Below are 24142 nucleotides of genomic sequence, written 5' to 3' on the forward strand. Positions count from 1 at the left end.
TAAATGTCATAGTACTTATATTCCCAGATCCTTGCCCAGACATAGAAAAATAGTAAACATTGAATAACCATTTGTCAAATAAATAAATGGGTGAATGTTTAAACATGCTTGAAAAGCTATTTATAGCGTTTTATAGTGTTTTGAGTCATGTATTAGTAACACATATTCATATGTTTAATGTTAGTAATCGGTAAAATGAAGGAAACAAATTTAAAATGAGAGGAAAACAAGGCAAATGTACCCCTGATAGTATCCTTAAGAACACCTAACTTCCAGTGATATTCAAATAAACACATAAACATATGCAATCAGCTTAATGGTGAATTAGAAACATAATAGTCAATAAGCAATTCTTAGAAAATATAAATGTATATTAATTTGTATATGATTTCCTTTCATTCTCAAAGGTTTCCTTTAGCTATTTTTTATCACTAAACATTGTTTCACTTCCACTCATTGTCAGCAACTGCTCTATATTAGTAATGCTGTTTAATAAGATGTAACTACAACTGAAAATTCTTTAGTTACTCTATGTCAAACCTATCAGGTTTGGATTTAATAAGGAGCATGCTATTCTCCTAGTGAGTGTTAATGAAGAATTACTCCCTGTTACCTAATTAGCACAAGCTATTTCGTACATTTATGCATGACATCATAGTGAATTGTCATTATGATAATGAAAATAAAACTTGTAGAATTATAAGGATTTTCACTGCTGGTGCACAAACTTGCATTTCAAAGGACATTAACAATAAAGCAGAGAAAGAAAACCTAAATGGGAATGCTGTATTACTAGAAGTGCGATTTTTGTTGAAATCTCATGAAGACTTTCTTGTCTGAATGTTCTTTGAAGTTGAACACTTTCTCCTTAGAAAAACTGGCTCCGATAATTAGCTGTGTTTCCACTTTAGTAGTGACCTTTTTCACCTTATGTTAAATCATATAAAGATGTGAGGCCATTTGTGAGATAAAAGGTTTACTCCAACCAGTTCTCTGACCTCAATATCAGAGGTCTGGCAATCATAAACCCACAAAGAGAAACCCTTGGAGCATTTTCAAGGCTATGCAAGAATTTATTTCCTTTTCTGTGGGAAGAGACAGGACTTTCTCTCATGTATACCCTGGAAGCTTATTTTAGAATGTGTTAGTGTTAAAGAGGCTGAGAAAAAAATTAGCATGATCTTTAAAAACAAGCCTGTCAGTTTCAGCAAAAAGCCGGATTAAGCACATTCAAGCAGGTGCACATACATGCTTGAGCATGCACACATGCCAAGGCTACACAGCAGAATAAGAGCTGGGGACGTGCTGACACACACTTCCTGCATAAATCACAACTCTACCATTTACTGCCTTTTTGCTCTTGGACAATTGACCTAATCTCTCAGCTTCAGCATCTGTAAAATTGAAGAAAACCCTTTTTCTTGGAGAAAAATGCATGAAAAGCAATGTTTGACAGTAAAAATTTAGCAACTCTGGTGTTAATATTATAGTAGTTAATATTATAGCAGTTAGTTGGCATTTTCAGCAAAGCTAAGAATTTTAGCAGATTTTTCTTATCTTTGCATAGTCACATGGTTCTGCTTGGGGTGGCTTGTTGCTTTGCTTTTTAGCTTTTCCATGTTAGATTTTATTTGCATGGAAGGATATCAGAATTTTTTAATTTATTTCATCTATTTTTCCATGTTCTTCAAGATGATTATCAGTTTCTTTTAATGTGCTTTCCTCACTCTCAAGAGAAATATACTGAAGAACATTTTAAGTAAATTTAATTGGATTTGCTATAGTTGGTTGACCCTTTAAGCAATAATATCTTGCCCTGAATAACTGACCTTTTGACTAATAAATTCACACTGCGAATAAATATAGTGAGGAAAACTGTAGAAATTCACAGACAAAATTATCTTTCTAAAGGGACTTATTGAAGGACAGGTGTATACAATTAGAGATACAGTTCTCCAAAAATGTGCTCAGTAGAAGTAACCACAAACAATTTAGAGCTGAATCAATTTTCTTTTACCTCCTGCTCTCTTTCTGTAGGATTGAGAGTAAATCTTATCCAGATAACTTAAACTCTTCCTTGTTTCACTGAAGGATGAAGAGATGAGAATAGTGATGAGAGAAGAACATGCTACTAGGGAACTTTTCTCTAGGCATCAGAAGTCTTTGCAGTGTTCACTCACTGAAGGATGAAATCTAGGGCTACTTTGGAGACCCAAAGAGGGAACATTCTACTTTCTGCAGATGGAAAATGTGGCCATTTCTCTTGGCATGGCATTTTCACCTCTGTCTGTCGAGCAAGCATCATCTGCTTAGAACTTGAAGCTCTAATGATTTGGGCTGCCCTATTATCAGCCTGGCTGTTGTTTCTGTTCAGTTAATATGTTGTCTCTATTCAGTTAGCAATGAATATTTAGTTGCTTAAAATTTGCACATACATTTCCTAAGCAAATTCCTTGCAATATCAGATGTGGTGTATTTGCCAGTGCCTTGTGAATAGGGACATCTATTCCTTGTGATCTCTGGAAATAGTTATTAGTGATTAGAAAGCATGGGGCAGGGAGAGGCGGAGCTGATAGTAATCATTTGGCTACATACTTGAAACGTTGATAAGATTGTTGATTTGTTGTAATCATTTGCTGAAAGTATAGAATTTACACTGGATGCCACTTACAAATAATTTTAAGGGAAGAAAGAATTATTCAACATCACAAAATCACTTAAATTTATTATACTTCGTAAAGTTTTTAAAAATAATGTTCAGAAATTTTTCTGAGGGAATGAGTTAGTACTCATAATCTTAGTTTTTCCCATAATTATTTACTATTTTCCATGATGACTATGTATATGTCTGTATGTATGTGTGTGTGTGTGTGTGTGTGAAGTACTTGATATTCCAGAGCACACGATCCTGTTCATTTGCTCTACAGAAGGAAGGAGCTAGACTAATTGGTCTTGTATGGTTATAAGATAGATCTAGTAAGTTTATTGTTGCCTAAATCTTATCTGCTTGTGTGTTTTTTTATTATTATTATTTTATTTGAAAGGCGGGGAGATTGACAGAGATCTCCCATCCCCTGTTTGACTCTCCAAAGTCCCGCAACAACCAGGGCTGAGTAAAGTTGAAGCCTCTGGGCACTAAATCCTGGTCTCCCATGTGCGTGGCAAGAACCCAAATACCAGAGCCAATGCCTGCTACCAGGTGCACATTAGTAGGAAGCGGGTATTGGAAACAAAGTTGAGACTTAAACACAGGTGTTCCAATGGGGTATGGGTAGTGTCTATCTGGCATCTTAACTACTAGACTAAGTTCTTGCCCCTGAAAAGCCTTTAAAAAAAAGAAAAGAAAAAGGGGGGTGGGGGTGGGTGAGGTGACACTGTGTCATAGCAGGTAAAGCTGCCTGCAGTGGCCTATCCCATATGGGCACTGGTTCAACTCCCTGCTGCTCCACTTCCAATCCAGCTCCCTGCTATGGCCTGGGAAAGCAGTGGAAGATGGCCCAAGTCCTTGGGCCCCTGCGCCTGTGTGGGAGACCTGGAGAAAACTCCTGGCTCCTGGCTTCAGATCGGCCCAGCTCCAGCTGTGCTGGCCATTTGGGGAGTAAATCAGCGGATGGAAGGCTTCTCTCTGTCTCTGCCTCTGCCTCTCTATAACTCTGCCTTTCAAATAAATAAATCTTAAAAAAGAATAATATATGAAGTTGGATGTCTAACTTACTATATAGATATATAAATAAATCTTAAAAAAGAATACTATATGAAGTTGGATATCTAACTTACTATATACATACTATTAAACAGAAAGATTCTGTCAAATCTATGAAATAGAAATTATCTCTATTTTGGAAAAGAAGGATAATTTAAGAGAATCCAGAGAGAATTTTGTACCCCATGCTCAGTGAGTGAAGAAGAAAAGGGAAATGATAGTGTTTGATTCAAATGCAAAAATTGTTAAGTGCTTGATTTGAGATCCCACATTCAGGTGTCTGTTTTAGAAAATACTCATTCATTTGTTTTCTAAGACATTTGTTTCTGTGATGTTCTCTTGGTAAACTAAATGAAAATTAAATCATATAAATATTGTGGCAAAGGAAGAACACAAGAGAAATGTAATCTTAGTTAAAATGTAGTCAATGAAATGATTAAGTATAAAATAATCCCATTTTAATTTATCATAGAAGTAGGCTTTTGAAATCTTGTTATAATCAGTAAATGAACATGTTTGTAAAACAGTTCTTAAAGGAAATTTGGAAGTAAAGGAGTATATTCTGTATTTAACCCTAATAGATTACTTGGGGAAAAAATGTATCTGTGCCATTAAAACATGCCAGTGTCCGCATGAGCAAATGTCATTAATATGCAGCTTAACCCAATTCCTACAGGCTCTAAGTACAACAGTATTTATTTTCCCATTCAATAGTTTTTCCTCCTATTTCCTATGGGATCATGGGCTAATTAGTGAACTCATCACTATCACCACTACTACGCTTTCATTCGAGCTTTGTTGTCTCATCTATAAATTAGAAATCTGTTTGAATCAGGGTTTGGCGAAGGTAAAAGGTAGTAATTGTCCAAATGAAAACTGTATTACCATCAATAATATAGTCTACAACCATGATGAAGCTAATTAAAAAGTATGTCTATTGTTAGTAATTGCCAATGTCAATGAATATCACAAGGAAAATACCTGGTAGTCAGTGACAAAATAGAAAATGGCCCTTTATTTTAGATATACATACAAAATGAATGGTGGTGACACTGCCTCAAATGCAATCAACAGTTTAGAATCTAAACTTTAGATATATAATGAATATATAATTTAAATGTGTAATTATATGTCATACATACACAGATTTGGCTTGATAATTTATAATGTAAATAAACCATACATGTGAGGTTAGAAAAATGCAGTTACATTTTTACTTAAATCATTTTTACACTGCTAAAGATGTACTCTCGTCTCTACTTCTTTAGAGCCACATATTTTATTTTCTCTCTTTAAAGTAATTTGAGACCATAGCCATTCACCACACCAAAATATTTTGCAAATGGGGCATTTCAGGGTGAATTTATGTTGGCTAGGGACCTATTAGGAATTCAATGCCTGAAACTAGAGGTCTCTCCTTCCTGATATGAGATCAGAGCGAAGAGTTACAGTCATTCCGGGTACTGCACTTTGAGGGAACAGTGCTTTTCCTGGCAATGGCCAGTGAGAGCATCAATCAGCAGCTCTGTAAGAGGGAAGCAGCTAAGGTTCTGTTTTCGAGGAGCTGAGATTTGCACACATAGCCATTAACACATGGGGTTAGTCTTTGTATCAGGGAGCTTTATAGCAAAGTGCCTGTGTGCCACTGGTGTCTGTTACAGTAAGACGTGGAGAAACAGTCCTCTCAAGAGCATGGTCAGTTGCAAGACACCCTGCTGCGCAGCATGAGATTATAGTAATTTGGCTTAGGGCTTTCCTGTCCTGATGGCTGGCAGAGAAGAGGTACAAACACAGCATAGAAAGGCAACAGTGGCATGAAGACACGTACACAGAGCAGTCCTGGGAGGGTTCGAGGGAGGAGAGAGAGGAAGAGAGACAAGGGTTAATCAGGACCTGCTCTCTGGGGAAGATTGCCTCAGCCCTGACTGACGCCTGACATTGATTAATCGATATTCCAGCCTAGTGTTTAACAAGTGTTCCATACAGAAAGTCTTCTGTAATATTTAACTTTACTTCCTACTGCTCCCATTTATGCTCGTTTCTTTTGTTCTCTCTTTAAGAGAGCCAGACAGCAGCCAGCAGCAAAGTACTTTGTATTCATATATCTAAACGGATTATATTTTGGTGTGCTTTAGTCTTCTCCAGGCTAAGGAAAAACAAACAGCCCCCTGCCAAAGTAATTAATCATTCCTCAAAAGACCTATTTAATTTGACTGCTTAATAAATAATAAGCTTTTATACTGTGCTTTAAGTGTTTATTCTTTGGAAAAAAACAATAATTTCATCAGTGATGTGGAAAGAATTATTTCATTTGTGTTTCAAAACAAAATCTTAGATCCAAAGCCCAAAATAAAATCCTATAACACCAGGAGTTTGTAAAATAAAATGAACATTAGGATTATTCAGATTATTGAAGCTAATACTAGTATATATTCATACAAATTATATTAATAAACCTTAACTTTTATTGTTGCATTTTATCTTTTTGAAAAATAGAAAATCAATGTCTATGTTTCTACGTAAAAATAATATAATTCAAGATGATTTGGAATTAATTTTTTTAAACTTTAGTATTTGTCACAGAGACTTCTATTTCTTTTCTCAGTACCAAAATCTATTTTTTTTTTGGTCTTAAATACCAGGCAGAAATTGATCTGCAATACATGTGGAGTCTCCAAGGGTATATTTAAATGTAGTAATTTTATTGCTAACTGTGAAGTTAATCTGCACTGTATGGGTTCTTTTCCCCAGGAAACTGAAGTAGCAGTTCAAGCTAAACAACCGGATGTGGAAAGAATTTTGTCTAAAGGGCAGCATTTATACAAGGAAAAACCAGCCACTCAGCCAGTGAAGGTAATGAAGCAACCTCTAGCAATATCCATTACCTCATAATGGGTTATGCTTCCCCTGTCGTACATTTGCCGTTGACGTGGTCTATTTATAATCAATGAAATAACTTTAAGAAATATTGGCCATACTGCAAGAGCTGAGGCAAAGCTGTCTTTTTGATCCACATATCCTATTTATATATTGTGATTTTCAGGCTATTAACGAGTCATTGCATTAAAGGACTCATTTCTATCCTGTGTGCTGCCAGCAGTACGAAAAGTAGTCCCACCTTCAAGGTAGATTAAATTCTTTGGAGCTTTATTGCTTTGCTTGCCAGCCTCGATGCTTTTCATATTGTTTGGCTTAATTCAAATCAAGCTACTGCATCATACTGTCTGTCTCCAACAGCTGTAAAGAATCACAAGATGGTCCATGACCTTTCTTTCCTCTGTTGCTCTTTCTTATGAAAGAGGAAACATCGGCATTTGGGCTTCAGTACTTTATTGGGTCAAGAATTTTTAGTGAAATGTCATGTAATGACTTCTCTCTTTGGTAAAAAGCTGACCTGGGTGAAAGCTTTCTACTTCTTTCCCTTCTCCGTGTACATTTTGAAGTCTAGTGACCATTTATTCACAGGCTATTACATGAGGGGAGAAGTGGAAAGCCAGGTCCGTTTTCGAAAAACAGCTAATCAATGGCTTCCATTTGCAAATGAGAGGCCAGTGATAAATAGATGTTCGGTATAGGTTACCTTATTCTCTGTACCTGACCAAAATCATAATGGCTCCCATTATGGTGAAGTTTCCCAAGAGCCTGTAATGGTGGCTGTTTATTGATCAGTCGGTTTCTCAGCTAATGTTGCAGGCTGAGATGTAGTGAGCCTCGCCCTCATGTTTAAAACCGCTCTAAAACAGTGCAGGTCAATAACCTCATTAAACAGAACCAGTTTGTCCTTGCAAACAGCATTACCATGACTTACACTCTGTCTCTAAGGTCGCTGCTTCGTTTCCCTTGTGCCTGGCCCAGGCTTCATTTCTCGAAAATTGTTTGTTTTCCTTATAGCTTACCAGGGATTTTCCTTAGGTAAATTTAAAGTTAGGGCCTGAACATAAAGTCTAAGCGCTAGATTCTAGAAGGCCCAGGCTTCTCTGTAGACATGGACATAAGTTCATTCAGGAATACATTGTTACCACTCCTAAAATCTAGGAAAAGTAGTTTACATCCAGTCCCAACATGACAGAGTTAGCTAAATCTTAAAAGTACCAAATTTCGGTGTTGCTGTTGATACGAGAAAGGCAATCCCCAGTGCAGTTAACAAGTTGTAGCAAGTCATGAAATGCACAATCAAGTCAGTCCATTCTATCTGTATTTGGTCGATCCTCAAAAATGTTAGGCCAAATCGTTCCTACCTGTTAGTCAGTGTTTGGCACCAGTTGTTAAAGATTGCAAATGTGTATTTTATCTGACTTTTACTTTTGTGTGCTGAAAACAAAACAAAACGAAATGAAAGAGGGAAAAGTCTTAACTGAAATCTATGAGAAAAATCTTGCTTTCATTGTATATAAAAGCCCAAGGGGTTCATGCTAGCATGATGAAACCTCCATCCATGCACTCCACTCCCAGACAACATGGAGATAAAAACAGGAATCTTTCTTTCATGCCTGAGCATATCTACAACATTCTACTGTTGTATTAGTGATTTGAACAGTGAATTTCTGTTCTGAAAAAGAAAAAACCAGATACAATTTCCATTCCATTCTTTTTCACAAAATTCCTTAAAACCATTCAGCATCGGGAACCTTTTGTCTTCCAATGACCATTTGGATATTTATAACATCATTCATAGGCCACACAAGATTATCCAGTTAAAAATGAGCCTGCTATACATTTGTTGAATTTCTAGTCCAACCTGTGGTTGCCTTGGCAGGGCCAGACCAGATGATTTCTCGAGCATTATACTGCCAATGGGCCAGGTGTTCCCCACCCTTTACAAACGTGAGCACAGCAGTATTTCATTTTTTTTTTTTCTCTTTCTGCTGGGTCTTAGTCCACCCGTACAAGGATGGACTGGGTCCGAGGAAAGGTAAGTGTGCCGCTCGCCCCGCCCATTCCCCAGCCTCCTGGTCCCGGAGACAATCAGGAGACAATCAGACGCAGCGGGGAGCCAAGTCTAGCAAGGACTCAGTCACCTTTTGCATAATAGTACTTTTTATAACACAAAACTGCAGAGTCATTGGGGCAGGGCTAAGGACCAACCAATCACTTAAAAAATCACCTTATGGGGGGATTTCTATAGGACTAGCCCTATGTCTATACACTTGTTACTAGTTTTGTTACCTCCCCTGATGTTGCGCAGCCAATTAGCTTTAGTGGTAAACAACTTTGGATTTCGCCCATCTTACTTCCTCTGGGCGCCATCTTACTTGGCTCCACGCGGCTCTGTTCCGCGCAGCTTGGGCGGGAGCACCCCGGGGGCAGCTGCACATGCGGAGCCCCCCTGGTCCGGGCCTGGCCTGGCTGCGCTCGTACCCCACATCTTTCCCTGTTTTTCTATTACTCCTCAGCTTGCTCATTTTGGAGAGGTAGACCTTCAGTGAAAACTCAGTGCTGTTCCAGCACCTCTCCCTTGGATTTGGAGAAGAATCAACATGTCAAATCAATAGGGGCAAAAGGGCAGGAATCCTTTGGGAGATGTGGGATGCGAAGAAATAGTTGGCTTTCACACAGCTTTTGATATGGACCATGACCTTGGAAACTGTGGGCTCATCCTGCGAGGCCCTCACTGTTTGTTGGGATGGTGAGGTGACGGCGTTCTTCGACAAGAAGCACTGGAGACAATTTCAGTGAACATGTCTGTTTATTAACAATAAGGCACAAGCTGTCATGGGGCAGGCAAAGGGGAGTAGCCAGTTCAGGGCAACACTAATTCTATAGAATGAAGCCGATACTGGCACCTCTACACTTCTCCAATCAGCTTGAAGGTCACATAGCCTACGTAGAATTCCAGGTGGTCTTTATGGGTCTGGGCCACACCTGGGAGCTGTTCACCTAGTTGACAACCATAAGGCCCTTCAACAGGAAGTGGGGGTGGGGAAAATATGCCTGGGGTTCCTACCGCCTGCTAGCTGTCAGGTCATGTGTGTGTGTGTGTGTGGGGGGGGTGGTCCCAGTGTGCTGACCCCAACCAGGGTTTTTCCTGGGGGGTATGGTGTGCCATCCCCTCTTAACCTCCTGCATGGGCTAGGCAGGCAGCCTCCCAGCCAGGTACAGGATCACCCACAGGAAACACCTAAAGATTACCTGGGTTTGTGGGAGCCTGAAACACTTCAGGCTCAAAAAAAACAGCATGGCTTCAGAACATGGCATCCAGCAACACAAGACAGAAAGTTGTGAGGGCTGTTCAAATCTCTGTATGGATCAAAGACTTCTTCCTAAAAGGTTAGGGATGATTTTTCTGAATTCCTCATTCCGATAGTATGTACGTGAACAAAGGTTTTTTCAACCTTGAGCCCATATATCAAAATTTTAAAATTGTGCTGGTCCTAACACCACTTTGACCCCGAGATTTCCCATTCCTAATAAAGGGAAAAGAGTAGGAGCAACCTGCAGTACATTTTCATGAGAAAAGTTTATCTTTGTTTTGATTTTTTGGGAGAGTGTTTCAGTATTTGGAAGTGATAATAATTATGAAGAAAAAAGTGGTATTCTTAGAAAACGAAAACTCCTTCATGATGTATATGTAAGATCTAGAGTTGAAAAAGATAATTAGCACATCCACCGCTTGCAGACATTCTAATTAAGGACACATCAGAGACTGCTCCTGTTTCTTAGGAAATCAACTATCTATTGGCACCTCCACATCCTGCATCAGACAGCCTGTCTGTTTAACTCCTACGCTTGCCTCCCATGCTGACTCCCAATTGAGAGCTGGACTCATCATCCTTGTTCAATTTCTTTCCTTCACATTATCAACTTCTCTAGGAGTTCTTCAGTTTTCAAAGATGATATATTTCTGGTGTTTTTTTAATACCTGATTAAACAAACTTCTTATGTATTTTCTTTGGGAACTTTCTATTAAAGGTCAGAAATATATCATGAGAAACTTCTATTAAGGTTATAAATGTACTACTTGATCACAAGTGCAAAGAAAACTCCTATAATAGTATATTTGAATATCTTCATTTTGCTTTTTGATCCTCTCACTTCTCTGTCACCCTTTTATGTCATTTAATTTGTATATTGTTCTTTCATCAGAACTTCAGAAATTGTTGAAAATTATGTAAATTAGAAAAATTGATTAAAAATCACTTAAGTTCTACTTTTGGTAATATTTTATGATAATACCATTTATGTAATTGTTTCAGAAATGGATTATTATTTGTTTTTAAATTACTTTTTATTAATATAAAGGGAACAGATTGCATGTATTTAATATATACAGTTTTAAGAGCATAATATTTCTCACCATACCCTCCTTCCCTCACTCCCACACAACCTCCTCCTCCTTTTCTTATTTTTCTTTTAACTTTTACAGGGACATAACTTTCAGCTTTCTTTATAATCACAAACTTAACCCTCCACTAACTAAAGTATTCAACAAGTAGAAGTAGAAAAGCACTGTTCCTCAAGAATATGGACAAAGGCTATAAACAAAAATCAAATCTCACAATGTCAGTTTTGTTCATATACATAGCATTTTTTGTACTCTGGATATTAGCTACGACAAATCAGGGAAAACATGATATTTGTCTTTGGGGGGAGGACTGACTTATTTAACTAAGCATAATGGCCTCCAGTTGCATCCTTTTTGTTGTGAAAGACAGGGTTTGATTCAGTAGTTCATCATTTATATATATCACAATTTCTTTTTTTAACTTTTATTTAATAAATATAAATTTCCCAAGTGCAGCTTATGGATTACAGTGGCTTCCCCCCCCCCATAACTTCCCTCCCACCTGCAACCCTCCCATCTCCCACTCTCACTCCCATTCCATTCATATCAAGATTCATTTTCAATTAATAAATGTAAATTTACAAAGTGCAACTGTTGCATTGTTGTGGCTTTTCCCCCATATCCTCCCTCCCACCTGCAGTCATCCCATCTCCCACTCCCTCTCCCATCCCACTCTTCATCAAGATTCATTTTCAATTTTCTTTATGTACAGAAGATCAACTTAGTATATATTAAGCTAAGATTTCAACAGACTGCACCCACACAACTGCACAAGATATAGAGTACTGTTTGACTAGTGGTTTTACCATTAATTCTCATAGTAAAACACATTAAGGACAGAGATCCTACATGGGGAGCAGGTGCACAGTGACTCCCGTTGTTGATTTAACAATTGACACTCTTATTTATGACGTCAGTGATCACCTCAGGCTCTTGCCATGAGCTGCCAAGGCTATGGAAGCCTCTTAAGTTCACCAATTCTGAACTTATTTAGTCAAGGCCATATCACAGTGGAGGTTCCTTCCTCCCTTCAGAGAAAGGTGCCTCCTTCTTTGATGGCCCGTTCTTTCTGCTGGGATCTCATTCACCAAGATCTTTCATTCAGGTAGTTTTTGCCACAGTGTCTTGGCTTTCTGTGCCTGCGAGACTCTCATGGACCTTTTAGCCAGATCCGAATGACCCAAGGGTAGATGGTGAGGCCCGGAGTGCTGTTTAGGGCATTTGCCATTCTATGAGTCTGCTGTGTATCCTGTTTCCCCCCTAGGATCATTCTCTCCCTTTTAATTCTATCCTTCATTATTTGCAGACACTGGTCTTATTGTGAAATCTCTTCAACACTTAAGCTATCTTTTTGATCAATTATGTACTTAAACTTATCACTTTAACAAGTGAGATGGCATTGGTATATGCCTCCTTGATAAGATTGAATTGGAATCCCCTGGCACATTTCTAGCTCTACCATTGGAGGTAAGTCCGAGTGAGCATGTGCTGACCTGTATATCTCCTCCCTCTCTTATTCCCCCTTTTATATTTAACAGAGATCACTTTTCTGTTAATTTTAAATGCCTAAGAATAATTGTGTATTAATTACAGAGTTCAACCAATGGTATTAAGTAGAACAAAGCAACAACAACAACAACAACAAAAATACTAAAAGGAATAAAATAGTAAGTTGTTCCTCAACAGTCAAGACAAGGGCTGATCAAGTCACTGTTTCTCATAGTGTCCATTTCACTTCTACAGCTTTCCTTTTTGGTGCTCAGTTAGTTGTCATTGATCAGGGAGAACATATGATATTTGTCCCTTTTGGACTGGCTCACTCAGCATGATATTTTCCAGATTCTTCCATTTTGTTGCAAATGACCGGATTTCATTGTTTTTTACTGCTGTATAGTATTCTATAGAGTACATATCCCATAACTTCTTTATCCAGTCATCTGTTGATGGGCATTTAGGTTGATTCTATGTCTTAGCTATTGTGAATTGAGCTGCAATAAACATTGAGGTGCAATCAGCTCTTTTTTTCCAGTTTAATTGCCTTTGGGTAAATTCCAAGGAGTAGGATGGCTGGGTCATGTGGTACGGCTATGAACAGGTTTCTTAGCAATCTCCAAACTGTCTTCCATAGTGGACTGACCAGTTTGCATTCCCACCAACAGTGGATTAGTGTCCCTTTTTCCCTACATCCTCGCCAGCATCTGTTGTTAGTTGATTTCTGTATGTAAGCCATTCTAAGAGGCATATACCAATGCCATCTCACTTGTTAAAGTGTTAAGTTTAAGTACATAATTGATCAAAAAGATAGCTTAAGTGTTGAAGAGATTTCACAATAAGACCAGTGTCTGCAAATAATGAAGGATAGAATTAAAAGGGAGAGAATGATCCTGCGGGGGAAACAGGGCACACAGCAGAATCATAGAATGGCAAATGCCCTAAACAGCACTCCAGCCTCACAATCTACCCTTGGGTCATTCGGATCTGGCTAAAAGGTCCATGAGAGTCTCACAGGCACGGAAAGCCAAGACACTGTGGCAAAAACTACCTGAATGAAAGATCTTGGTGAATGAGATCCCAGCAGAAAGAAAGGGCCATCAAAGAAGGAGGCACCTGTATGTAACCCATTCTTATACCATATGGTGTAAGGTAGGGGTCTTGCTTTATACTTTGACATGTGGACATCCAGTTTTCCCAGCACCATTTGTTGAAGAAGCTGTCCTTGTTCCAGGGGTTGGTTTTAGGTCCTTTGTCGAATATGAGTTGGTTATAGCTGTTTGGATTGATTTCCGGTGTTTCTATTCTGTTGCATTGGTCTATCCATCTGTTTTTGTACCAGCACCAGGCTGTTTTGATTATAACTGCCCTGTAGTATGTCTTGAGGTCTGGAATTATGATGCCTCCGGCTTTTGTTTTTATTTTAAAGGATTGCTTTAGCTATTCGTGATCTCCTGTTTCTCCATATGAATTTCAGCATCATTTTTTCTAGGTCTGTGAAGAATGACTTTGGTATTTTCATTCGTATTGCATTGAACTTGTAAATTGTTTTTGGGAGAATGGACATTTTGATGATATTGATTCTTCTAATCCATGAGCATGGCAGATTTTTCCATTTCTAGTGTCTTCTTCTATTTCTTTCTTTAATTTTTTGTATTTTCATCATAGAGGTCTTTGACATCCTTGGTTAAATTTATCCCAAGGTACTTGACTATTTTTGTGGCTATTGTGAACAGGATTGATCTTAGAAGTTCTTCCTCGGCCACGGCATTGTCTGTGTATACAAAGGCTGTTGATTTCTGAGCATTGACTTTGTATCCTGATACTTTACCAAACTCTTCTGTGAGTTCCAATAGTCTCATAAGAATTTATTGGATCCCCTATATATAGGATCATGTCATCTGCAAATAGGGATAGTTTAACTTCCTCCTTTCCCATTTGTATCCCTTTAATTTCTTTTTCTTGCCTGATGGCTCTGGCTAAAACCTCTAGGACTATATTGAATAGCAATGGTGAGAGTGGGCATCCCTGTCTGGTGCCAGTTTTCAATGGAAATGCCTCCAACTTTTCCCCATTTAATATGATGCTGGCCATTGGTTTATCATAAATTGCCTTAATTGTGTTGAGGAATGTTCCTTCTAACCCCAATTTGCTTAGTTTTCATCATGAAAGGGTTTTGTATTTTGTTAAATGCTTTCTCTGCATCTATTGAGATAATCATATGATTTTTGTTTCTCAATTTGTTAATGTGATGTATCACATTGATTTTCGAATGTTGAACCATCCCTGCATACCAGGGATAAATCCCACTTTGTCCGGGTGAATGATCTTTCTGATGTGTAGTTGGATTTGGTTTGCCAGAATTTTGTTGAGTATTTTTGCATCTATGTTCATCAGGGAGATAGGTCTGTAGTTTTCTTTGTCTGTTGTGTCTTTTCTGGGCTTAGGAATTAAGGTGATATTGGCTTCACAGAAAGAATTTGGGAGGGTTCCATCCCTTTGAATTGTTTTGAATAATTTGAGAAGTACTGGAGTTAGTTGTTCTTTGAATATCTGATAGAATTCAGAGGTGGAGCTAAGATCAAGTGTAGTATCTGTTCTTATCAGTTTAACCACAATTTCTTTATCTAGGCATCAGTTGATGGACATGTGTGTTGATTCCATATCTTAACTATTTCGAGTCAAGCTGCTGTAAACATGGGGGTACAGATAAGTCTTTCACATGCTGGTTTCATTTCCTTTGTGTAAATTCCCAGGAGTAGAATGATTGAGTCATATGGTAGATCTGTTTTCAGATTTCTGAAGAATCTCCATATTTTCTTCCACAGTGGTTGTATTAGTTTACATTCCTACAAACAGTGTATTAGGGTACATTTTTCCCAACATCCTCACCAACATGTTATATTTTTGATTTTTAGATGATAGGCATTCTAACTGGAATGAGGTAAAACCTAATTATGGTTTTCATTTGCATTTCCCTGATGGTTAATGATCCTGAGCATCTTTCTATGCATCTGTAGGCCATTTAAATTTCATCCTTTGAAAAATGCCTGTTCATGTCCTTACCCCATTTCTTAACTGGATTGTTTGGTTGGTTGTTGTTGGGTTTCTTGAAATCCTTATATATCCTGGATATTAATCCTTTATCAGATATTTAATTTGCAATTTTTTCCCTTTCTTCTTGCTGCCTCTTTGTTCAGTGTTTCCTTTGCAGTGCAGAAGCTTCTTAGCTTGATATAATCTCATTTGGCTGTTTTTGCCCTTTTTGCCTGTGCTTCTGGGGTCTTAGTCATGTAGTCTTTGCCTGTGTCAATGACTTGCCATATTTTATCTTAGATTTGCACTAGAAATTTGATGGTTTCAGGTCTTAAATTTAGATCCCTAATTGTAAATTGATTTTGTATAGGGTGTAAGGCAGAGGTCTTGTTACATACTTCTGCATGCATAAATCCACAGACCTTTCTCCAGGAGGTGACTTTAGCTCATTTGTCAAAGATTAGTTGGTTGTAGATGTGTGGATTAATTCTAGAGTCTCTAGGCTGTTCCATTGGTCCACATGTCTATTCTTGTGACAGTACCAAGCTGCTTTGATTATAACTATAATGTAATATATCTTTAAATCAACTATTGTGATGACTCCAGCTTTATATTTATTGCTTAGGGTTACTTTAGCTATTTTGGGTCTCTTGAGATTCCATATGAATTTTAGGGTCATTTTTGCAAGATTTGAGAAGAACATCTTTGATATTTTGAGTGAGATCATATGGAATCTATAAATTGCTTTGGATAGTGTAGAGTTTTTTTCAGTTTTATTTATTTATTTGATAGGCAGAGCTACAGAGAGAGAGAAGGAGAGACACAGAGAGAGCACTACTGGTTCACACTTTAAATGGCTGCCATGGCTTGGGCTAGGCCAGGCCAAAGCCAGAAGCCAGGAGGCTTCTTCAGGGTCTCTAACATGGGTGCAGGGGCACAAGCACTTGGGGCATCTTCTGGTGCTTTTATCAGGGAGCGGGATTGGAAGTGGAACAGCCAGGACTTGAACTAGTGTCCACATGTAATGCTGGCATTCAAGACAGCAGCTTAACCGACTATGCCACAACATTGACCCCAGTATGGACATTTTGATAATATTAATTCTTCTAATTCATAAACATAGAAGATTTTTCCTTTTTTGATGTATTATTCTATTTTTTCATTTAGGTGTTGTAATTTTCATTGTAAAGATTTTTCACATCCTTTGTCAGATTTATCCCAAAGTATTTAATATATTCTGTAGCTATTATAAATGGGACTGATGTTACAAGTTCTTTCTAAGCCATGGCTTTGTTGTATATACAAAGGCTATTGATTTTTGTGTGTCGATTTTATATCCTGCAATTTTAACAAACTCTCTTATGAGTTCCAATAATCTCTTAGAGGAGTCTTTTGCTTCCCCTACATATAAGATCATATCCTCTGCAAACAGGGATAATTTGACTTCTTCCTTTCCAATTTTGTATTCCTTTGATTATTTCTTTTTATTGTCTTAAAACTTTGAAAACTATATGGAATGGTAATGATGAGAGTAGGCATCCTTTTCTGGTTCTGGATGTTAGTGGAAATGTTCCAGCTTTCCCCATTTCTATATGATGCTGGCTATGGATTTGTCATATATTTCCTTGATTGTGTTGAGGAAATTTCCTCTTACACCTAATTTTAAGGTTTTTATCATGAAAGGATGTTGTATTCTATCAAATGCTTTCTCTTCATTTATTGAGATAATCATACAATTTTTATTCTTCATTTTGTTAATGTGATGTATCACATTTATTGATTTAAGTATATTGAACCATCCCTGCATACCAGGGTTAAATCCCTCTTGGTCTGGGTGAATTATCTTTCTGATGTATTGTTGGATTGAATTAGCTAGTATTTTGTTGAGGATATTTGCATCTGTGCTCATCAGGGATATTAATCTATAGTTCTCTTTCTTTGTTGTTTTTTTTTCTGGTTTTAAAATTAAGGTGATGCAGGTGCTTCTCCTGGTTTCCCATGGGGTGCAGGACCCAAGCACTTGGGCCATCCTCCACTGCACTCCTGGGCCATAGCAGAGAGCTGGCCTGGAAGAGGGGCAACCGGACAGAATCCGGTGCCCCGACTGGGACTAGAACTCAGTGTGCCGGCGCCGTGAGGTAGAGGATTAGCCTATTGAGCCACGGCATCGGCCTCCTCAATTTCAATTGTTTTGAATAGCTTGAGAAGAATTGGAGTTAGTTCTTCTTTGAATGTCTTGTAGAATTCAGCAGTGAAGCCATCCATTACTTGGCTTTTCTTTGATGGGAGGGTCTTTATTAGTGATTCAATCTCTGTCTTCCTTATTGGTCTGTTTAGGTTTTCTGTGTCTTCATGACTTAATTTTGGTAGATTGTATGTGTCCAGAAATCTATTTCTTCTAGATTTTCCAATTTGTTGGCATATAGCTGTTTGTAGTAGTTCCTAATTACTCTGTTATTTCTGTGGTATTTTTTGTAACATCTCATTTTTCATCTATGATTTTATTGATTTGAGCCTTCTCCCTTTTTTGATTATTTGGGCCTATGGTAAATTCATTTTGTTAATTTTTAAAAAAACAGCTCTTTGTTTCATTGATCTTTTGTATAATTTTTGTTTCAACCTTGTTTTTTTCTTCTCTAATTTTAATTATTTCTTCCATCCTACTAATTTTGGGTTTAGTTTGTTCTTGTTTTTCTAGCTCCTTGATATGATTTTTAGATGATAGGCATTCTAACTGGAATGAGGTAAAACTGCTTTTGTCATATTCAAAAAATTTGATGTGTTTTGCTGTTATCTTCATTTCTAGAATATTTATATTTCCCTTTAGATTTCTATTGTGTCTCACACTGTTCATTCTCCTTGTGTTTGCATATTTTTTAGTTTCTTAAGTTATTAATTTCCAATTTCATTCCATTGTGGTCAGAAAACATACATGGTATGATTTCATGTTTTAAAAATGTTTTGAGAGTTGTTTTATGGCCAAGTGTATGGTCTATCCTAGAGAAAGTTCCAAACACTGATGAAAAGATTGTATTTTCCAGCTGTGGGATGAAATGTTTCTTATATATCAATTAGGTCCATTTGGTTAATAGAGTAGATTAGTTCTGTTGTTTCTTTGTTCATTTTTTGGTTAACCTGTTAATTGATGAAAGTGTGTTCTTGAAGTCTCCCATTATTATTGTATTGGAGTTTGTATCTCCATTTAGATTCATTAACATTTGTTTTATAGCCAGATACCCTAGAATTAGGTACACACACACACACACACACACACTATAGTCATATCTTTCTGTTGAATTGATCCCGTAATCATTAAATAATGTCTTATGTATCTCTTTTTACAGTTTTTGTGTAAAAGTCTATCTTGTCTGATGTTAAGATGACTACTCCTATTGTTCTTGTTTTCCATTACCATGGAATATCTTTTTTCATCTTTTCAATTTCAGTCTCTGTATATCTTTGTTGGTGGAGTGTGTATCTTGTAGACAACCAATAGATGTATCTTTTAACTTGAGAATTTAGGCCATTTACATTAAAGGTTATTATTGACAAGTAACAACTTGATCCTGCCATAAAATGGTTCATTTTCTACAGAGTAAAAACTAGGTCTGCAATAGCAGCCCAAAAACAATAAAAACAACTGTCATCAGTGAGAATATCAGTAACTACCAAAGAAATAAACCATTTGTTATTTGGTTTTTATTTTTTTAACTTTTATTTAATAAATATAAATTTCCAAAGTACAGCTTATGGATTACAATAGCTTCCCCACCATAACTTCCCTCCCACCTGCAACCCTCCCCTTTTCCAATCCCTCTCCCCTTCCATTCACATCAAGATTCATTTTCAATTCTCTTTATATACAGAAGATCAATTTAGAATATCTTAAGTAAAGATTTCAACAGTTTGCACCCACACAGGAACATAAAGTGTAAAATACTTTTTGAGTACTAGTTATAGCATTAATTCGCATTGAACAACACATTAAAGACAGAGGTCCTACATGAGGAGTAAGTGCACAGTGACTCCTGTTGTTGACATAACAATTTGACACTCTTGTTTATGGCATCAGTAATCTCTCTAGGCTCTTCTCATGAGTTGAAAAGGCTATGGAAGCCTTTTGAGTTCGCCAACTCTGATCATATTTGGACAAGGTCATAGTCACAGTGGAAGTTCTCTTCTCCCTTCAGAGAAAGGCACCTCCTTCTTTGATGGCCCCATTCTTTCCACTGGGATCTCACTCGCAGAGATCTTTCATTTAGGTCTTTTTTTTTTTTTTTGCCACAGTGTCTTGGTTTTCCATGCCTACAATACTCTCATGGGTTCTTCAGCCAGATCCGAATGCCTTAAGGGCTGATTCTGAGGCCAGAGTGCTATTTAGGACATCTGCCATTCTATGAGTCTGCTATGTATCCCGCTTCCTATGTTGGATCGTTCTTTCCCTTTTTTGTTCTATCAGTTAGTATTAGCAGACACTAGTCTTGTTTATGTGATCCCTTTGACTCTTAGACCTATCAATGTGATCAATTGTGAACAGAAATTGATCACTTGGACTAGTGAGATGGCATTGGTACATGCCACTTGATGGGATTGAATTGGAATCCCCTGGCATGTTTCTAACTCTACCATTTGGGGCAAGTCCGATTGAGCATGTCCCAAATTGTACATCTCCTCCCTCTCTTTTTCCCACTCTTATATTTAACAGGGATCACTTTTCAGTTAAATTTCAACACCTAAGAATAATTGTGTGTTAATTACAGAGTTCAACCAATAGTGTTAAGTAGAACAGCAACAAAAAATACTAAAAGGGATACAGTATTAAGTTGCACATCAAAAGTCAGGACAAGGGCTGTTCAAGTCACTGTTTCTCATAGTGTCCATTTCACTTCAACAGGTTTCCCCTTTGGTGCTCAGTTAGTTGTCACTGATCAGGGAGAACATATATTTGTCCCTCTGGGACTGGCTTATTTCACTCAGCATGATGTTTTCCAGATTCCTCCATTTTGTTGCAAATGACCAGATTTCATTGCTTTTGACTGCTGTATAGTATTCTATAGAGTACATATCCCATAACTTGTTTATCCAGTCTACTGTTGATGGACATTTGGGTTGGTTCCAGGTCTTAGCTATTGTGAATTGAACTACAAGAAACATTAAGGTGCAGACAGCTTTTGTGTTTGCCAATTTAATTTCCTTTGGGTAAATTCCAAGGAGTGGGATGGCTGGGTTGTATGGTAGGGTTATATTCAGGTTTCTGAGGAATCTCCAGACTGACTTCCATAGTGGCTTTACCAGTTTGCATTCCCACCAACAGTGGGTTAGTGTCCCTTTTTCCCCACCTCCTCGCCAGCATTTGTTGTTGGTAGATTTCTGAATGTGAGCCATTCTAACTGGGGTGAGGTGAAACCTTATTGTGGTTTTGATTTGCATTTCCCTGATTGCTAGTGATCCTGAGCATTTTTTCATGTGTCTGTTGGCCATTTGAATTTCTTCTTTTGAGAAATGTCTGTTGAGGTACTTAGCCCATCTCTTAAGTGGGTTGTTTGTTTTGTTGTTGTGGAGTTTCTTGATCTCTTTATAGATTCTGGTTATTAATCCTTTATCTACTGCATAGTTTGCAAATATTTTTTCCCATTCTGTCGATTGCCTCTTCACTTTCCTGACTGTTTCTTTTGAAGTACAGAAATTTCCTAATTTGATGCAATCCCAATTGTTAATTTTGGCTTTGAGTGCCTGTGCTTCTGGAGTCTTTTCCAAGAAGTCTTTGCCTGTGCCTGTGTCTTGCAGGGTTTCTCCAAATTCTCTAATAATTTGATGATGTCGAGTCATAGATTTAGGTCTTTAATCCATGTTGAGTGGATTTTTGTGTAAGGTGAAAGGTAGGGGTCTTGCTTCATGCTTCTGCACGTGGAAATCCAGTTTTCCCCAAACCTTTTGTTGAATAGACTGTCCTTGCTCCAGGAATTGGCTTTTAAAAACATTTTTATAGGCCAGCGATATGGCATAGAAAGTTAAGCCTCTGCCTGCAGTGCCGGTATCCCATATGGGCTGCTCCACTTCCAACCCAGGTCCCAGTTAATGTGCCTGGGAAGGCAGCAGACAATGGGCCAAGTCCTTGGGAACCTGCCACCTATGTGGGAGACCCAGAGGAATGTCCTGGCTCCTGGCTTTGGCCTGGCCCAGCCATGGTCATTGAAGCCACTTGATTAGTGAATCAGCAGTTGGAAAATTCTCTCTCTTTCTTTCTCTCTTTCTCTCTCTCTCTTTCTCTTTCTCTCTCCCTGTATATCGGCCTTGCAAATAAATTGATAAAACTATAAAAATGTTTTTTAAACTCTTTAGCTTAAGCATTTGGGTGTCATTTGCTTATTCTCATGCTTATTTTTTAAAAAGATTTATTTATTTATTCAAAAGATTTAACAGAGAGAGAAGAAGAGGCAGCGGGGAGGGTCTTCCATCCGCTGGTTCACTCTCCAGTTGGCCACAACGGCCAGAGCTGCACCAATATGAAGCCAGGAGCCAGGAGCTTCTTCTGGGTCTTCTTCTGGATGCAGGGGCCCAAGGACTTGGGCCATCTTCCACTGCTTTCCCAGGCCATAGCAGAGAGCTGGATCGGAAGTGGAATACTTGGGACTCAAACCGGTGCGCTGATATGGGATGCCAGTACTGCAGGCAGTGGCTTTACCCACTGTGCCACAGCACCGGCCCCTCATGCTCATTTTTAAATTGGAAAAGTACTTTCTCTGTTAAAATTTTCAAATTGTGTATATATTTTTTAAATGAATATACTCATAACATTTTCTATATATTAGAACCAAGAGCATTAGTGGAGTTATAATTGTCTTGGTCACTTGCTGAAGTGGTAAAATAAAGCTGGCTAATTTGCTTACCAACATTGTATATTATAAAAGAAATCTTGATGACACAAACCTAAAAATATATTTACTTACTGCTCTTGAATTATTTTCAAATGTAACAGAAAAGTAACGTGTAGATGAGCCTTCCGTATTTGGCTAAATGGTTCCATCCAAACCTTTAACACAAAATAATTGCTTTAGACAAGTGGTCAGGAGGGCAATTATAATCTTCCAGGCATCATTTCCTCAAATATAAGCTGCAAAATGACAGCATCATTAGTCATTTTCAATTACAGTCAATCACAAACAGGGATGTTTCATTTTCCCAGCTGTTTTGTTGTTAATTAACCAGATTATGCTGTTTTTTTTCTCCTAACAAGTTTGTTCTACTGCCAACATCAATATCTTAACATCTCTAAAAGCTATTGGGGGTTTATTCTTTTGCCAAGCTACACATTGGTGTCTCAAATTTTATATGTGGTATATGGTTAAGTAGTGTCTTTTTGGTCAAAATCTTGTCTAATTAAATATCAACACAATTACATCAATATCTGAGAAATGTTGCCCAGTTAAGTATTATTATAACATTTGGGTTTTATAAGTCACCTATCACACATACAATCTAACTTACTTAGTACAGCATTTTTTATATCATCACAAATCAGTAGATAATAGACACAAGTTGTTCCCTCAAATAAACAAATCCCTTTTTTACTGATTCATTCAGTGATAGCAATTTCCATGCCAAATTACAAAAAAAAATGTTGGAAGAAAATTTATGGAAAGAAGATAATAATATTAGAGATATTTTATAATTTTCCAACTCATGAATAGCAGAGTTTCAGTTTTTAAAAAACCCAAGTTTGCTTTACAATTGGCTTTTGCCTCTGTTGAATAAATGCTAATCATGTTAGCATTTAGAGGTTGAATAAAGGCTAATGACAGTGCTTGAATATGAGGAGATCCCCACTTTCCAATGAGAAGATAACATTTATAATAGATTTTGAGCAAATTGCAAATATAAACATTAAGAGATATGGATATGATTGTCAATGTCTAATTATGTTTAATTTCTTGAGTAACACTTTCATATTTGCAATCCAACATTTTATAAAATAACACACTCATTTAGACATATTGCTTTTGCCACAATAGTAATTTATGGAACAATTTCAAAGTATTAGTGTATATATTCCAAAGTTTTGAAGATCATTGTCTTTCATTTAAGTTACTTGAAATATGGGAGTGTTGTAATCCCCACATGATGTTATTAAAGCGACTCTAACCAATGACTTCTAGAAGCATACTAGCAATCAAATAATTAGAGTCATCTAGCTTATGGTAGCAAGAGAGCCCTCAAGAGAGACTGTGGGGCATCTCAGTAAGAGGGTGTTAGAAAGAACTTACAGGGTGCAGTTGACTAGGTGATTCTAAGGAAGAATTAGGGATGTGGAAGCCTCTTTCTGGACTTAGATGCTGTCAAGAAACATGGTGATCAGGTATATTAACAATTTTTAACCAGAAGAGGAGACGATTAATCAGGATTAGATATGTCACTATTAAAGGAGCAACGTGCCTCATATTAGTCATTTCTGTGATGGCAAAATGGCCTTGTCTCTGTCTTGTTCAAAACCTGGCCATGGGCTGCCCTTATCTCCGTCGAGTTCATTTTCTATCAGTGTTTTTATGTTGGACTGTGACCACCCCATCCTCAGTAGCAGTCATCGACCAGCAGAGCCGTTCTTCATGTTCTCAGTGCTATCATGGAAATTA

General features: G+C 37.6%; 1 protein-coding gene across 9 annotated transcripts in view; it reads left to right on the top strand.

Annotated features, from left to right (window-relative positions):
• DMD (dystrophin) overlaps positions 1 to 24142 on the top strand; it is a 2142101-nt gene that overhangs the window by 1392832 nt on the left and 725127 nt on the right. For 8 of the 9 annotated variants that reach the window (XM_062183372.1, XM_062183374.1, XM_062183377.1 and 5 more), the window contains one exon: positions 6455 to 6556. The exons of the other annotated variant lie outside the window; for it this stretch is intronic. In XM_062183372.1, coding sequence (XP_062039356.1) covers positions 6455 to 6556 — 102 coding nt within the window. The remainder of the gene's footprint in view (positions 1 to 6454; positions 6557 to 24142) is intronic. 9 annotated transcript variants of the gene reach the window in all.

Source organism: Lepus europaeus, chromosome X, assembly GCF_033115175.1.
Source record: "Lepus europaeus isolate LE1 chromosome X, mLepTim1.pri, whole genome shotgun sequence".
NCBI lineage: Eukaryota > Metazoa > Chordata > Mammalia > Lagomorpha > Leporidae > Lepus > Lepus europaeus.